This window comes from Trachypithecus francoisi, unplaced genomic scaffold (genome assembly GCF_009764315.1).
Source record: "Trachypithecus francoisi isolate TF-2019V2 unplaced genomic scaffold, Tfra_2.0 Lachesis_group0, whole genome shotgun sequence".
NCBI classification, from domain to species: domain Eukaryota; kingdom Metazoa; phylum Chordata; class Mammalia; order Primates; family Cercopithecidae; genus Trachypithecus; species Trachypithecus francoisi.
The window spans coordinates 4,922,591-4,940,130 of NW_022681453.1; the positions used below are offsets into that span (position 1 = coordinate 4,922,591).

General features: G+C 41.6%; 1 protein-coding gene across 3 annotated transcripts in view; it reads right to left on the reverse strand.

Annotated features, from left to right (window-relative positions):
* The window catches only part of GFM1 (G elongation factor mitochondrial 1), a 46,738-nt gene extending 38,874 nt beyond the window's left edge, over window positions 1-7,864 (reverse strand). Inside the window, exons 1-5 of one of the 3 annotated variants that reach the window (XM_033203110.1) lie at window positions 7,456-7,864; window positions 6,392-6,544; window positions 5,885-6,017; window positions 5,233-5,437; window positions 2,750-2,866 (exon numbers count right to left, since the gene is read on the reverse strand). In XM_033203110.1, the coding sequence (XP_033059001.1) occupies window positions 2,750-2,866; window positions 5,233-5,437; window positions 5,885-6,017; window positions 6,392-6,544; window positions 7,456-7,536 (689 nt within the window). In that variant the 5' untranslated portion in view covers window positions 7,537-7,864. Of the gene's footprint in view, window positions 1-2,749; window positions 2,867-5,232; window positions 5,438-5,884; window positions 6,018-6,391; window positions 6,545-6,957; window positions 6,976-7,455 lie in introns of those variants that run through there. The other 2 variants (XM_033203121.1, XM_033203130.1) reach the window with 2 other exon arrangements.
* Between the last annotated feature and the right edge of the window lie 9,676 nt (window positions 7,865-17,540).

The following is a 17,540-nucleotide window of genomic DNA, read 5'->3' on the forward strand; positions in this document are numbered from 1 at the left end:
ATACCTTTAAAATGCACACAGAATAGTAGATAAATATACTGTAACAGGGAAGTTTAAAGTCAAAGTTGCACTACCAGTAACTGAAGAGCTAAAGCAGTCCACTATCATGAGAAAAAAAAAATCTCTGGTTTTATAATAGACATCACATTCTACTTTTCTGCATATCAAGTTTTACAGAAGATAATGATAAAATATATAACACAAAATCTTCCCAATTTAATGCAACCTGGTTTATCCTTACTCAATATACAGTAAAACACAAGTTCAAAACAATGACTTGACAAAGTATCAACTAAATCAAAGTTTAAACTCTTCCGTGTAGTTTTTACTGTATTCTAATTATTTTAAAACTGGCAAGCATGCAAAGTAATAACAGCATCCATTTACTGAATACTTATAATGCAGTAAGCACTAAACTAAATATCTGACAAGCTATTTATTTGATCTTCACATATGAAGTAGCTTTTATTATCTGCATTTTCAGATCAACTCACTTACACAGGCAAAGTAATTTGCCCAACACTGTCCTACTAGTAAACAGAAGAGGTAAGATTCAAAGCCAATCTATCTGGGGCCCATCTGAGTTCTTGAAAATTCTATTAATCATATTCTTATCAATCACAACATAACAATCTCTAGCAAGCAGCACTTAGGAAGACCTTACTCTATGCCTTTCCATCTAATAACAGATCATACACTTTTTTTTTTTTTTTTTCCTGAGACGGAGTCTCGCTCTGTCACCCAGGCTGGAGTACAGTGGCCGGATCTCTGCTCACTGCAAGCTCCGCCTCCCGGGTTTACGCCATTCTCCTGCCTCAGCCTCCCGCGTAGCTGGGACTACAGGCGCCGCCACCTCGCCCGGCTAGTTTTTTGTAGTTTTTAGTAGAGACGGGGTTTCACCGTGTTAGCCAGGATGGTCTCGATCTCTTGACCTCGTGATCCGCCCGTCTCGGCCTCCCAAAGTGCTGGGATTACAGGCTTGAGCCACCGTGCCCGGCCCGATCATACACTTTTTAACAAAGAATATCCCAATTTGTAGTTAAAAAAAGGGTGACTAAATATGGCAGACTCTTCCATCTGTGACATCAGTTCTCCATTCCTCCAGAGGTTGAACAGATAAAATTACAAATAAAATGTTCAAAGCTAAAATGGATATACTTGATAGGATATTTAAAAGCAGTCTGAAAATTTTTCAAGGTATTTCTTTTAAAATGGAAATTAATATAAAAAAATAAGCGTTTCAGAAAATACATTCCTAACTTTAATAAAGACAAAAGAAGCCATTTCCAAGGAAACAAAAAGTAACTCTTAATATTCTAACACTCCCCACAGCCTCAGATCTTAATTTCAACCTTCCTGGCAAGCTCCCTGCTTCTTAGCCTTTCACGTGTCAGAATCATCTGTGGATTCCTTTCCAAATAGACATATAGTAAACTAGGGCTGGAGAAGGGTACATGTACATTAAGAAGCTGCATCTGTGGTTCTGATGTACAACAAAGTTTAAGAGTCTCTACTTCTGACAACAGAAATATGTGCCTTGGTAATTCTGGGAAAGTGGATTTATTCATTCATTTACAAATGTTTTTGAGTCCCTATTATGTACCAGGCAGTTGCAGGGGCTGGGACATAGTAGTGAATAAAGTAGGAAAAAATAAAATGAAAAATTCTGCCTTATTGGGCCTTATATCCTAAGGAGTGGAAGGTAAACTTTGCTGTCATTACTCAGTTGTCACATAAAAAGTGAGAGAAACACCTTATCCCCTGGACAGACTCCATCCTTTTCCTGCTTACAAGATGGCTGATGAAGATAAATTCTACAGTTCACTGATCACAATGCCATTCACCCACCTGCCAGACCTGCAATCCCAATTCCATAGCAGAGGAAGGAAGTCCCTCAGAAAGTGCCTGTGGAGAAACTACCAGGCTCCAGAGGTCACTCCTCAGAACAAAGGATCATTTATGACTCCTCACATTGTCTAGATGTGTCACTCAAAGTATGGTCTGCAGACCTCTAAGAGCAGCATCAACTGGAAACCTTCCAGAAATGCAAACTACGGGCCCCACCCCAATGGACTGATCAGCATCTCTGGAGGCAGAGCCAGGACTATGTCTTTTAACAAAGTCTCCAGGAGATTGTTATGAATGCTGAGGTTTGATAACCACCAGGCAATTGCAGTACTTTGTAGGTAAAGGTCACTCAAAAGCTGATGGACCAAATACCACATCAAAAAGTTACCAATTTACTTCTTGCATTTCCCAAACTACATCTGTACAATTTTAACTGTTTTAACTTATCAATCTTTTTTGTCCATGTAATTATAAAGCAGGAGGAGCAAATATTTATGATTCCTATTTTCTTCCTAATTTTTATCACAATACCCCAGACCTGGCAGGTGCTCTATAAAAGTCCACAGAATGAATGAATAAATGAACAAGTGCAAAAAGTTATAATACATTTACTAACCCAAATTTACTAACCCAAACTGAAGGCCTCCTTTCACCACACCACGCGTGCCATAATGTGATATGAGTTTATTACTCAAAAAATAACAGTCTCTCTCAGAATAAATACTAAATAAAATGGGGGAGCAACAAGGATTAAAAAAGGCATTAAAACAAAACCATCTCAGAGTATTCTTCCAGCCACATTTCAAAAAGACAGTTACTCTGGGTTTGATGAACTTATCCTTTCCTTCTTTTTAATGCTTTTCAAAATATAAAATTTTAATAATGTATTTTTAGCACTTACCCAAAGTCTCCATCAAAATAGATGGCTCGTTCCTCAATAAGATCTATAATACCTTTAAAATTACCCTCCAAACCAATGGGTATCTGCATAAACGCTGCATTATGATTTAGTTTAGACCTGAAAAATAAAAGTACACTTGTTTACCTTTTTTCTTTTCCCCTAATCCCTTTGAAATGAGTATTTTAAAAAATCAATGGCAGACACTGGAGAACTGAGAAGGGTGTTACCATCAGGTCAGAACAGAAAATATGAAGCTGTTGGGAACAGACTGACAATGTAAGTCAAGGAGCTCAGGAAGCGACAACCCCATTCAGGCAACAAAAAGAAACTCCAAAATAACTGTTTTACCTTAAGATCCCCAGATACACTGGATCAAAAGCAGAAGCGGGAAGAACAGTTAATAGGGGGCTAGCCGGGAAATTAAATAGTAGGATAGTTGAGCCCACCTTTTATTTATTTATTTATTTTTTGAGAGAGTCTCCCTCTGTTGCCAAGGCTGAAGTGTAATGGCGCAATTTCCGCTCACTGCAACCTCTGCCTGCCGGGTTCAAGTGATTCTCCTGCTTCAGCCTTCTGAGTAGCTGGGATTACAGGCGCCTGCCACCACGCCCGGCTAATTTTTTGTATTTTTAGTAGAGATGGGGTTTCGCTATGTTGGCCAGGCTGGTCTTGAACTCCTGACCTTGTGATCCACCCGCCTCAGCCTCCCAAAGTGCTGGGATTACAGGTGTGAGCCACCGCGCCCAGCCCAGGCTCAAAACTGAACAGAAACGGCATTCACTGGCAAAAATTCTCATTGGAAAAGAATATGCTCTAGCTACCACTGTTCAGTCTAGACTCTAGACTCCCATCCATAACTAGGGTTAAAGATCTAAGAATCACCAAGTATTTGAAGGAAACCAAAAGCTTGAGAGAGAAATGTGAATTTAATAAAACTTATCTCCAAGAAGAGAGTTACTAGAGGAAAGAAAATAAAATGTAAAGACTTGAGAAACGATTACCTCTACTGATAAAAATGTTGCAATAAAAGAGAAAGTTTATGAAAATTAAGGACATAATTGCTGAAAAAAAAGTTTTAAGGCAAGCTAAATAACTGAAGAGACACAAATGAATATCAAATTAGTGAGCTGGAAGATCAACCTCAAGAATTCTCTCATAAGCCCAATGCAAAATTAGAAGGAGACAGAAAGAATAAGTACGATAGAAAAGGTAAGACATGAAGGTCAGATCTAGAAGTTCCAGATTTTTATCTGCTTTACAGAAGTTACAAAATGGAAAACAAATAAATGGGAGTGGAGAAAAGAATAAACCGAAGCAATCAAATAAATGCTAAAACAGTGTTTCCTTGGAATTCAGAAGATTTGGTGAAAAAAGTCCATCTATTGCCAAGCATAAGTAACATAAGGACAAAAAGTAAAAACACTTTACCAAAAGTTATAAATATCCAACTAAGAAAATGTTCATTTTCATATCAAATATATCACTTCCATCAGATTTTTTGTCATCAGACACACCATTCTCAGCCTGTCCACTACCATAAACTTTATACCTATATATCCATCAACTCTACAGCTACACGTGCACATCTACAAAAGGTGAAAAGTGAAATTCTGACTCTTTTTAAAGCTTTGTGAAATATACAGTATTGTGTAAAATTTAAAATGCTATAAATACTACTGGTTCTATCTGGTACAGAAAGGAAGTGTTACTGTTGTCCTAGAAGATATGTTTCCATCTGAAAACAAGAAAATCTCATCTCTATGGCAAGTTATTTAAGGGCATAAATTAAAATGCTTCAAGGGGCCGGGCGCGGTGGCTCAAGCCTGTAATCCCAGCACTTTGGGAGGCTGAGACGGGCGGATCACGAGGTCAGAAGTTCGAGACCATCCTGGCTAACACGGTGAAACCCCGTCTCTACTAAAAAATAAAAAAAACTAGCCGGGCGAGGTGGCGGGTGCCTGTAGTCCCAGCTACTTGGGAGGCTGAGGCAGGAGAATGGCGTAAACCCGGGAGGCGGAGCTTGCAGTGAGCTGAGATCCGGCCACTGCACTCCAGCCTGGGCGACAGAGCGAGACTCCGTCTCAAAAAAAAAAAAAAAAAAACAAAATAAAATGCTTCAAGGAAAAAGTAAAACCAAAGATGATCTTTTGTCTAAATAAAACACAAGGCATTTTTAGAATCTAGATTGTAACTTCTCTAATAATAGCAAAACAGTATAAACAGACTGTTTTCTGAATTCATCTTCAATTTCCCTAGAATTTAAGTAATATTGTCCCCATTTTACAGAGAAGGTAGCTGATGAGAACATACCACAAGCCAATTTACTAAAATCACTGTTCCATTTACTAAGTAACTCACATAAATACATTTAAAAAGCTAAATTTAAGAATAAAGTTTAATGACAGTGAATTAATCATCCTTCTGGATATAAGGTTTGCTGTCTAGATCATCACATCCTTTTTGTTCATTCTAAGGCTCATTACCTCATTTGCTGCAGGGCCCTGGCTGGGTTGGAGCCCAGTCGGTCCAATTTGTTAATAAAAGTTAGAAATGGAACGTTGTAGCGCTTCATCTGACGATTGACAGTCATGGTCTGGCACTGTACCCCTCCAACAGCACAGAGAACAAGGACTGCACCATCCAACACTCTCAGGGCCCTTTCAACTTCTATTGTGAAGTCCACATGCCCTGAATAAGATGAAGTATGACAGGGTCTTAAAGAGCAATCTGAATTTTTAACATATGCACTATTAAAAGTTTTTGTATCTCTGCTCATCACAAAAGTCTTCTAATTAGAATGCAGATTCCTGAGCTCACCAATACTATTCATCAACCCTTAAGTGGAGGGCCCGGCAAGACCACTTCAAGAAGATACTAGGGCATAGGGACCTTTAAAATCAGCTAGAATATGTAGAAGGCAAGAATCTGCTTACCCACAATTTACTTGCACAAAATTTTCAAGAAAACTACATAAGGATGAAGTGCTCTAGGTCCTAAGTTAGGTTTCTTTAATAGGAATTCAGTGTTATACTTTTGAGTATTTGACACTCAAAAATTAATTGGGTCATTGTAACAGAAAGAACCAAATGCGCTTTTGCCAAAAGAGGCTGCAATAAAACCAAGAATCCAACTCACCAGGAGTATCTATAATGTTAATATTGACATCTTTCCACATGGTGTAAGTGGCCGCTGACTGAATAGTGATTCCTCTTTGTCTCTCTAGTTCCATGGAATCCATGACAGCACCAACTCCATCTTTACCTTTCACCTAAACACAAGCACAGCAATTCAGACTTTCTCTGTTCCTGCATTCCAAGAAAGAAAGAAAACTTAATTGAAATGGAAACAGTTGTCAGGTGCAGGAGCTCATGCCTATAATCCCAGTATTGTGGGAGACTGAGGCAGGAGGATAATTTGAGCCCAGGAGTTTGAGACCAGCCTGAGCAACAAAGTGAGACCCCGTCTATAAAAACTTAAAAGAACACCAGAACACAGATACTTAAGCAACTTTCAGATAAGCCTGTCAAAGGTCCACTGTTACCATTGTTTTAATCTTTCAGGTTTATAAGCTTTATTAAATAATGCCAACAAAACAATTAAAATCAGGTTCTAATTCATCCGGAATCAACCATGAATATATACCTCATGCATCTGTGCAATTCTGCCAGTGTAGTAAAGGACTCGTTCTGTTAATGTAGTTTTCCCAGAATCAATGTGAGCTGAGATTCCAATATTTCGTATTTTTTCATTAGGAATCACCCCTGTTGAAGACCACCGGCAGGCATTCCAATTAATCTGAAAAAAATAAGAGAGCTCAGTTCTACGCACCTTTTATAAGAGAGAACAACAGAGAATTAAAGGAGTATGGTGGACATTATTTCTCCAAGAAATCTCATTGGATATGAGATAGCTTGAGAAAGGCACCAGGGGAAACGTTTAAGCCTGGAACTCTTGTAATCAGAGGAGAGACTACAAAAGACAGAAAAGACGTATTCTTTTAAATTAATTAATGAATACATTTAATTTAATTAAAATGGGAGATAATTTTTACTACAGATTTGAAAATACACACTGGGGCAGATAAAATCACAAAGACAGCTCCAAAAAACTTTAATAGAAAATACAAATTTTAGCTTAAATTTAACTTAATTTTTTTCCCTTTCTCCTTTATTGTAGTTCACAGATGACAAATACGTTTGAGAACTTACATGCTCTATGCAGTGGTGCTAATGGCTCCAAAAGATTTACAATTCCCTCGAAACAAAAACAATTCATGAAGTTTGTTTTAACTTTACTCTGGGGGCAGGGGATGGGGATCCCTATTAGATGGAATTAAGATACAATATAAACCTTTCCCTATAGGACTGCACTTCCACAATGCACAACTATTTATGGGGAAAGACAGGCAAAAAAAAAAAACCAAAACCAAAAACAAACAAAAAACAACCTTAGAAAAGGTGGATAAAATATGAAAGTATTTGACAGGTACTTTTAGCTGATTAAACCCCAGGGATACCAGAGAGCAAAACAAACAAGTTAACGAGCTAATGTGCAGGCACGGAGGGGCTTTTCAGCACTGACGCGCGACCGCCAGTATTCGGAGCTGCCAGCCAGGAAGACTCAGGGGTGTCACTGCCTTCCATGGCCCAGAAGGGACCACAAGGTCTCGGGAATGGTCCCGATTCAGCCTCTCTGTGCTCCAGTACCTGCTTCCTCTGCCATCCTAGGGAGGCGGGGGCCCTTCCGCGCCCCAGAGCCGCGACAGCTGCGGCTCCCAGCAGTCTCATCGCAAGCACAGAGCACGCGACAACTCCCGTGGCTCCGGGTCGGTTCAGCTGCCGGTAACGCACCGGGAATCGGTCAAAGTCACGCCGGCGGCCAATGTTGTAAGAGCACTTCCGGGGCAAAGGACGCAAGGAAAAAGAGAGTGAGGAAATGAAAGAGGAGCAACTGGACTGGAGGCGGAGCAGTGCCTACGCTGCTCGCGCGCCGTCTATCGACTTGGAAGAGAAAGTGCAATCGCTTTGCGTTTGCTTCCAGTAAGACCACACAGGTGTATGGGTGGGGGAAGGGAGTCCTTCTTTGGTCTTCGTCTTCTTTTTCAAATATTACCTCCGTATTAAAATACAGCCTTTAAACATGGTTGTTACGCCTGTAAAGCAATGTGGAGAAGTGTATATAACAGAATTTAAGTAGGTAAAAAGCAAAATTATCTATTACAAATATATATATGTATATATATATGACATGGCCTGAAAAAGAAAGTGGAAAAAATATAGTGAATGAACTATCAATTACAACTACTAACATTTCAAAATGTTGTTATTGTTCGTTGTCAGATATCCAGTCCATATGGAAGACTGCATCCTTGACTATTCTGCTTGGATGTGTTAGAGTCATGTTGAACTTAATAGGTCCAAAACTGAGCTTCGGATCTTCTTCCCCAAACCTTCTACAGTCTTCTCCAACTCATAAATGTAAGCTTTAGTGACTCTAGCCAAAAATGTTAGTTATTTTGACACCACGCTGTGACATCTCTGGTCTAATCAGTCAGCACATCCTGTAAGCTATACTTTCAGAAAAATATCCAGAACTTGGCCGGGCGCCGTGGCTCACGCCTGTAATCCCAGAACTTTGGGAGACTGAGGTGGGCGGATCACGAGGTCAGGAGATCGAGACCATCTGGCTAACACGGTGAAACCCCGTCTCTACTAAAAATACAAAAAAAATTAGCCTGGCGTGGTGGCAGGCCCCTGTAGTCCCAGCTACTTGGGGGGCTGAGGCAGGAGAATGTCGTGAACTCGGGAGGCAGAGCTTGCAGTGAACTGAGATCGTGCCACTGCACTCCAACCTGGGCGACAGAGCTAGATTCTGTATCAAAAAAAAAAAAAAAAAATCCGGAACTTACTTCTCCCCATCTCTCAGTACTGCAATTTCTGGAAGAAACTATCGTAATAGCCTCGTAACCCATCGCACTGCTTCTGTCCTTGCTGTTGTCAGTGGGCCGGTTCAGGTGCTTGACTTCGCCACACGAAAGAATTTGAAAGCAAGTACAAGTAAGAGTAGGCGAAAAAGTTTATTTGGTTTACCAAAAGTACACTCCGAGAGGCAGAGTGGGCTGCTCAGAGACAGAGAGATAGACAGCCTTTAGTATCTTTAGGGAATTCCCTTTATGGGTGAGGCAGGAGAACAGGGTCTGGAGGCAGGGAACCGAAGGCCCTGCTGGCTTCCTAGAGCTGAATCAAAAGGAAAACCCCACCTCTCCATGCCCAAGTAACAAAAGGATCAGAGGCTACTCCCAGTGCATTGCATTGCAGATGAAAAAATGGAAAGTACCTCTGACTGGTTCCCTATGGCAAACAGTCAGACTGGTAGCAGGCGAAGTCCTCATGTGTAACTTTATAACTTCACTTCAGCCTCTGATTGATCATCTCCTGCAACCAAGCAGGCTGGTTGTGGGCCAGTCCTTCATTTACATAGGATGTAACCAAGTAACCAATGGAAACCCTTTAGTGGGTACTTAAGTCCCAGAATAACAGATGCTCTTGAGCTGTGGAGTGTACTTTTGTTTCAACGCATCTGTGCCTTCATTGCTCCATTCTTTCATTGCTTTGCTTATGTGTTTTGTTCAATTCTTTGTTCAAACACCAAGAACCTGTATGACTCATAGTCAAGACCCTTCACTGGTAACATGGGAGCTGCACATCCATATTCATAAAATACTGGTAAGTTCAAGTATGCAAAGCTGGACCTGTGGTTGGCACATGTACTCAGGATCTACATGTTCTAACACAGGGGTACCCAACCTCTGGAACAGGGACCAGTACCAGTCCATGGCCTGTTAGGAACCAGGCCACACAGTAGGAGGTAAGCAGTGGGCGAGGAAGTGAAGCTTCATCTGTATTTACACCCTCTCTTTATCACTTGTTTTACCACCTGAGCTCTCCCTCCTGTCAGATCAGCAGTGGCATTAGATTCTCATGGGAGTGTGAACCCTATTGTGAACTACGCATTCAAGGGATCTAGGTTACACACTCCTTATGAGAATCTAATGCCTGATGACCTGAGGTGGAGCTAAGGTGGGGCTGCTAGTGTTGGGGAACAGCTGCAAATACAGATTAACATTAGCAAAGAGGTTTGACTGCACATCAATTGCTTGCAGATTCATATCAAAACCATATCAGTGAGTGGCAAGTGACAAAAGCTGCACTGGTGGCAAGCTTTATAGTGGCAAGTGAGTTGATGTACTTTAATTTTACAGCTGCATCTGATGGCAGACTTTAAAATCATGCATGACCCGCCCATTATTTTATTTACCAAATCTGTCCACGCTTCCTTCCCACACTGAGCACTTGTCTCAATCACAGTTTTGGTAAGCCCGCAAGCCAACCCTAGCCAAATGAGTAAAAAACAAATGTCACTGGAGAGCTTCTTTGAAAATGGGGACAGACCCAATGATGAGACAATGGAAAACTCTAAGACTGACAATAAAAGGAAAATTGCATTTAAAAGAAAATACCTAGAGCCCTACTTAAGTTGCAGGTTCATTGCAACAGGTGATTCACATTCTCCAAGCCTGCTTTGTAAAATATGTGGCAAGCGGCTATCTAACAAACCTATGAAAACCTTCAAAACTGCTTCACCACATGGAGACCAAGCACCCTACATTAAAAGAGAAGCCTTTGGAGTTTTTCAAAAGAAAAAACATGAACACGAAGAAAGAAGCAATTATTGAAGGCCACCACTTCCATCAAATGCATCTGCACTGACAGCATCATTCTTGGTGGCTAACAGCATTGCTAAAGCTAAGAAGCCCTTTACTATTGGAGAAGAATTAAACCTGCCTGCTGCTAAGGACATTTGTCTTGAACTTTTAGGAGATGCTGCAGTTCAAAAGGTGGTACGTGTGCCTCTTTGGGCTAGCACTATAATTAGAGGAAATGATGAAATAGCAGAGGATATCAAGGTACAATTGTTAGAAAGGATTAATGGGGCTGGGCGCAGTGGCTCATGCCTATAATCCCAGCACTTTGAGAGGCCAAGGCGGGCACATCACAAGGTCAGGAGTTCAAGACCAGTCTGACCAACATGGTAAAACCCCATCTCTACTAAAAATACAAAAATTTGCCAGGCATGGTGGTGTGCGCCTGTAATCCCAGCTACTCAGGAGGCGGAGGCAGGAGAATCTCTTGAACCTGGGAGGCAGAGGTTGCAGTGAGCCGAGATCATGCCTCTGCACTCCAGCCTGGGTGACAGAGCGAGATTCTATTTGAAAGAAAGAAAGAAAGAAAAAGAAAAAAGAAAGAAAGAAAGAAAGAAAGAAAGAAAGAAAGAAAGAAAAGAAAAGAAAGAAAGAAAGAAAGGATGGATGGATTAATAGATCACTCTGGTACAAAATCCAGGTTGACGAATTTACCGAGGTTCACAACAAAGCAACAATGCTTGTTTTTGTGTGATTTTTCAGGAGGATGTGCAGGAGGATGTGTTATGTGCACGTTTGTTGCCTACCACCACCACAGCAGCATAACTAGTCATCTTTGAATGATTACATAGCAAAACTGAATTGGTTATTTTGTGTCAGTATATGCACAGACAGAGCAGCTGCCATGACTGGACAGCTTTCTTGTTTCACTACTAGGGTCAAAGAGGTTGCTTCTGAATGTGAGTCTACACACTGAGTCATCCATAGAGAAATGTTAGCTAGCAGAAAAGTATCACCTGAACTTAACGTTTTGCAGGATGTGATTAAAATTATCAACCACATTAAAGTACATGCCCTTAACTCACGTCTGTTCACGCAGCTCTGTGAGGAGATGCACACAGAGCACACCCACCTTCTTATGCACAGAAATGAGATGGATTTTTAAAGGTGGATCACTGGCCGGAGTTTTTGAGTTATGAGAGTCATTCCACAGATTTCTTTTAGAAAAACAGTCACCACTGGCAGCACATTTCAGTGACACAGAATGGGTCACAAAACTTGCTCAATCGTATGACATATTTAACCTGCTCAATGAACTCAATCTGTCACTTCAGGGGAGAAGGACAACTGTGTTCAAGTTGGCAGATAAAGTGGCTGCATTCAAAACCAAACTGGAATTATGGGGTGATGAGTTAACACTGGGATTTTTAACATGTTTCAAACATTAACAGAGATTTTGAAAGAGACTAAGCCAGGGCCTTCTCTCTCCTAACTGGTGCATGATCACCTATCTTAGCTTTCAGAAGAGTTTGAGCATTACTTCCCAACCGCAAAAGATCCCTGAACTGGGAAGGAATTGATCCATGACCCATTTGTGAATAAATTATTTGTAAATCAACTTTGTCTGTGCTAGAAGAGGATCAATAGTTTTGTAGCAGGAAGAGCCATAGACAAAACCCCTCAGACACCGAGTTAAAGAAGGAAGGGGTTTATTCATCTGGGAGCATTGGCAAGACTCCTGTCTCAAGAGCCAAGCTCCCAGAGTGAGCAATTCCTGTCCCTTTTAAGGGCTCACAAGTGTAAGGGGGCCCACGTGAGAGGGTCATGCTCAATTGAGCAAGCAGGGGGTACATGACTGGGGGTGCATACACAGGTAATTAGAAAGGAACCGAACAGGACAGGGATCTTCACAGTGCCTTTTTAATGGAAATAACCAATTAGGTCGGGGTCAATCTTTAACTACCAGGCCCAGGGTGTGGTGCCAGGCTGTCTGCTTGTGGATTTCATTTCTGTCTTTTAGTTTTTACTTCTTCTTTCTTTGGAGGCAGAAATTGGGCATAAGACAATATGAGGGGTGATCTCATCCCTTAGTTTGAGATCACAAATAATGGTGGCCTTAAAAGTATGTTTGAGACAACTTCAAAATCTCCATACATTCTGGATTAAAGTCAAGGCAGAATATCCTGAGATTGCCTAAAAAGCATGGAAAAGCCTGCTTTCATTTCCAACACCCTATCTTTGTGAAGTAGGGTTTTCTGCAGTGACAGCAACCAAAATGAGTTATGGAGCAGACTGGACATAAGCAACACACTTTTAGTGTCACTGTCTCCTATCACCCCTAGATGGGACTGTCTAATTGCAGGAAGACAAGCTCAGGGCTCCTACTGATTCTACATTATGGTGAGTTGTATACTTATTTCATTATATATTACATTGTAATATATAATGTAATATATATAATTTTCATTATATATTACATTGAAAACGATAAAATTGTAGAAATAAAGTGCACAATAAATGTGCTTGAATCATCTTGCAACCATCCCCCAACCCTCTACAGTAGAAAAATTGTCTTCCATGAAACCAGTCCTTCGTGCCAGAAAGGTTGGTGACCACTGCAGTAACGGGCATTGCAGGTATCATTAGCATACAAAATCTCTTCCTGGTGGTGTGTTTTTTACTATCAAAATAAGGAAAAAAACTATTATAAGCTAAACCTTGAGCCGAGTTACACATGCAGAACCTGAAAAATTTCTAGCCACCCAGTCCCCCTCCCCCTGCCCCTCACTCAAGGCAGGAATTTGTAGCTAATAGCTTCGTGGGTTTTGATGCTAATTGGCTGGAAATTGGGGAAGCTACAATATGAATAAAGGCTTTTGTTCTCTTTCCCGGCTGTACTGGGTGTCAGGAACTTGTAACCATTGGGAAGCAGGCTGGTATCCTGTACAACTGCTTAGCATGGCCTCCTAAGCTTATTTATTCTGCCTCAAATTCACAACACAGTAACTAAAGGGATACTTTTAAGTCAGACCAGGTCCTTTGTCTGCTAAAGACACTCCATCCAGTGAATTCATTGTTGCTGTTATCTCAAGGAATTCCTACTTCCCTGCCCCTTTTGCTCAAGCCACATTGGCCTCTGGGATGGTTAGTATTGAGTGTCAACTTGATTGGATTGAAGGATGCAAAGTATTGTTCCTGGGTGTGTCTGTGAGGGTATTACCAAAGGAGATTAACATTTGAGTCAGTGGACTTGGAAAGGCAGACCCACTGTCAATCTGGGTGGGCACCATCTAATCAGTTGCCATCGTGGCTAGAATAAAAGCAGGCAGAAGAACGTGGGAGGACTAGACTGGCTAAGTCTTCTGGCCTCCATCTTTCTCCCATCCTGGATGCTTCCTACCTTCATGCATAGGATTCCAAGTTCTTCAGGTTTTGGACTCTTGAACCTGTTGAGGACTAAACTCTGATTTTTTTTTTTTTTTATCTTGCCCAAATTCCTATCTAAGGGGTCTGGGGCATAATGCTCCATGCCCTACAAACCATAAATTCTCATCATTGCCTCATTTGGAAAGGCTAATCAGAAACTGAAAAGAATACAACCATTTGTCTCTTGCCTACCTATGACCTAGAAGACCCCTCCCCACTTTGAGCTGTCCTGCTTTTGCTTTGAGTTGTCCCACCTTTCCAGACAGAACCAATGTTCATCTTACATATGTTGACTGATGTCTTATGTCTCCGACTGTATAAAACCAAGCTGTGCTCTGACCACCTTGGGCACACATTGTTAGGACCTCCTGAGGCTGTGTCACAGGCATGTGCCCTCAACTTTGGCCAAACAAACCTTGTAAATTAACTGAGACCTGTCTCAGATATTCAGGGTTCACATTTTGGTAACCATGAAGGGAATCTGAGTGGAGGTACTGCTGATCTGTAAGATAAAATAAATCTTTCTGAGTTCTCTTCAAAGTGTTTAGCCTGTGAACTTCCTTACCAAGGCAAGACGCATCCCACTGCCCCATTGCGGTGGCCTCAGGGACGGGAGATCGAGACCCACCCATTGTGACGAATAAATCCAGACTCTCAGCAACATGGGGAGGAGAGGCTTGCCAATACTGCGGCGAACAGGTAAACTCTCTGCACAGACCAAGGTAGGAAACGTCGCAGGGGCGACAAAGTACTTCTTTGGTGGTCGGAGGGGATGGTCGGGGCATTCCGGAGGTTGAAAGTGCTTGAATGGTAACAGGCACTACTGCTGTGCGGAGTGAGTCCAATCTGCGGTTCCGTGGTCACCTTATATGGCTTAGGGCGACCCTTTGGGGGTCCCATCAGGGATTTATACTGACCTGCCATCGATGCTAAGAGGGAACTGAAACATTCCTGTGAGGGAAGTGGCCAGAGCCGATGAAGCAAAACAAGGGTGCAAGGGACCTCCAGCAGGCGGAGATAGGCGAATTAAGCCTTAGCAAAGCTTCCACTGAAGGATAGGCAAGAGACTGCTAATATGAGGGGTTGAGCCACAAAGAACTCCCCAAATAGGCAAGAGATCCCTAATATGAGAGGATGAGCCACAGCAAGACCCCGCTAGGCAAGAGATTCCTAATAAGAGCGATTGAGCCTAGCCAGGACCCAGTATGGGAAATATTACAAGCAAAAAAGATGAAGTTAGCAACAAATATATCCCCCTTGATAGTCCCCTAGGTCTCAAAGATATACCACCTCATAGCCCTCTAGGTCTCATGCTAAAAGGTTGGGAAGATAATGAAAGAACTAAACGTAAGAAAAAGCAATAAATGATAAAATATTGCTGTTCTGTTTGGACTCAAAGACCTATCCTCAATCCCTCAATCTTCTGGCCAAAGTTTGGGTCAACTGAGGATATACTATGTCAACTTTTAATTCAACATGTAAATAATAAAAGCCCTGTGTCTCAAGAAAAACTGGTCTATGCTCTTTGTTGGAAGCCAAGACCTGTCCTCCCTTTTCCCTTATGCACCGCCCCTACTTTAGAACCAGTGAGGGAAGGGGCTCAGGGGATCCTGGCAAAGAGAACAGCACACGAGATCCCCTAGGCCACCCTCCACCTAACACCCATAGTCCCCCACCTAACACACCCAACCCTTCCCCTCAGGCCTAGCCTAAGTCCTCCTCCCCAAAAGAACTCCAAGCTCCTAATTCGCCAGGTGGCTTTTGCCGGGTTGGCAACATCAAGGATCTGCCACAACATGTTGTTGGCATCATCCAGCCCATAGTACACTCCAGCGGCAGGCAAAGTCCATGCTGCCCGCTGGGTAGTCCAAGGTCCCGGCACCATATTGATGGCAGCTCTGCAAGACACACAGGCCAGGCCCCAGTCTATGCCCTGAGCAGACTACATTATGGGACATCTGCCTTGCTTTTGCCAGGGCCAAGTAATACCAGGCCTCAGCCGCAGCTCCTAGCAGCCAGTCATCTCTGCAGCTAAGTCTCCTGAGGAGGTAGTAGATAATCTTTCAGCTGATATATCCACTAGCATTTATTATGGTCAGGCCAGTGTTAAAAGTGAAAATATCCACTTGAAAAGAACTTTGATTCTTTAAAGTTTTATATTATATATTAAGGTTTTATATTTTATATTAAAATGTGCCACCAGAAAAGAATTACATGTGTATAAGTATGAGGCTATTCTGTTATAAAGGATGGTTTAACATTAATTACTGACAATTCACTTAACCTAGCAAGTTTCTTAATGATAGATCCAAATCTAAAAAGAAAGCACACATGTTTAGATTTAACTGATTACCATACAAACATCTGGCCAAACTTAAAAGAAACCCCCTTCAAAAGTGATTAAGGGAAAAAGAACGCAACAAGTGTTCCGTGATTAATAAAAGTTCCTAGAGAGATAAAATCAAAGTGTTTAATAAGTAGTCTATCCACATTTATAAGCTGTCTGCACTTAGTTAAGCTTTAGAGTATCTGCAAGATCGAGAGAGAACCATCTATACTAATTCTAAATATGCCTTTATGGTGGCTCATACATTTAGAAAAATTCAGACTGAATTAATAGTAAAAGTCAAAGCCTTGTTCATGAGGAGTTAATCACCCAAGTGTTGAACAGCCTTCAGTTACCAGAAAAGAAAAAATAGCTATTGTCCATGTCTCTAGGCACCAAAAAGCCTGTCTTTCAAAAGTCAAGAAAATAACCTAGCAAATCAGATAAGCTGGACCAGCTGCCGTTTCTCCTGTTGGCATTAAAGGGAACTTAGAGAAATGTTATTCAAACCTTTTATAAAGAAAGTCCTATCCCACCTACATTAGAGGACCATTAAAGACCCCAAGCCATGTATAGCATAGTCAAAGTTTATACCTGTATAGGAATTTACACCCTTAGCCAAACAAGTCTGGAGACTTGGTTGCAAAAATTCAAACATCCTCTGACTTCCTATTACCCTAGTAAGAATCCAAACTACCTCTCAAAGCAATCCAACATTCCTACATACTTGGTTTATCTTCCACTTTCTCTTCCTTCAGAACTCATGATTTTCCAGTACAGGCAGTGCCCCTAGAGTTTCCAGGACATTGACACCAGCCTGAGGAGCCAGCCTAGTGCTTCTAACACACTGAAACCATAGTCCAAATAGGAAGAAAAGATGGACCTATCATACCCGAGTCAAGAAAGCACTGCCATCTCTGAAGTCATTGGTCATTATCCAAGATGAAAACCTCCTCAAACTAAGGTTAAGAAAAGTTTAACTCTCTTTTATCTATTCTATTACCCTTTCTTCTTTCCTCATTATATTGCTGTCCTTGTTATGAACGTAACTAGGTCAGACTCATCCCAAATCATTACTTTCGATGCTTGCCTTGTCATGCCTTGTCAAAAGGATGAATACTGGCAAAGATATGTCTCTACTTAAGAAAAATACCTCTGCCCCTTCAGAGAAGCCACTGACCCCCCCACCTTGCTCGTGGCGGGGGTACCAAGGCACCCCAAGTTAGGAGATATGTTCTCAATGGGCAGGTGTCATCCTAACTACCAGAGCACACAGCGGGACCTCCCCATAAGGCTCTACTGACCTAAAATCTTACCTCTGCCTTACGAAAGGAACC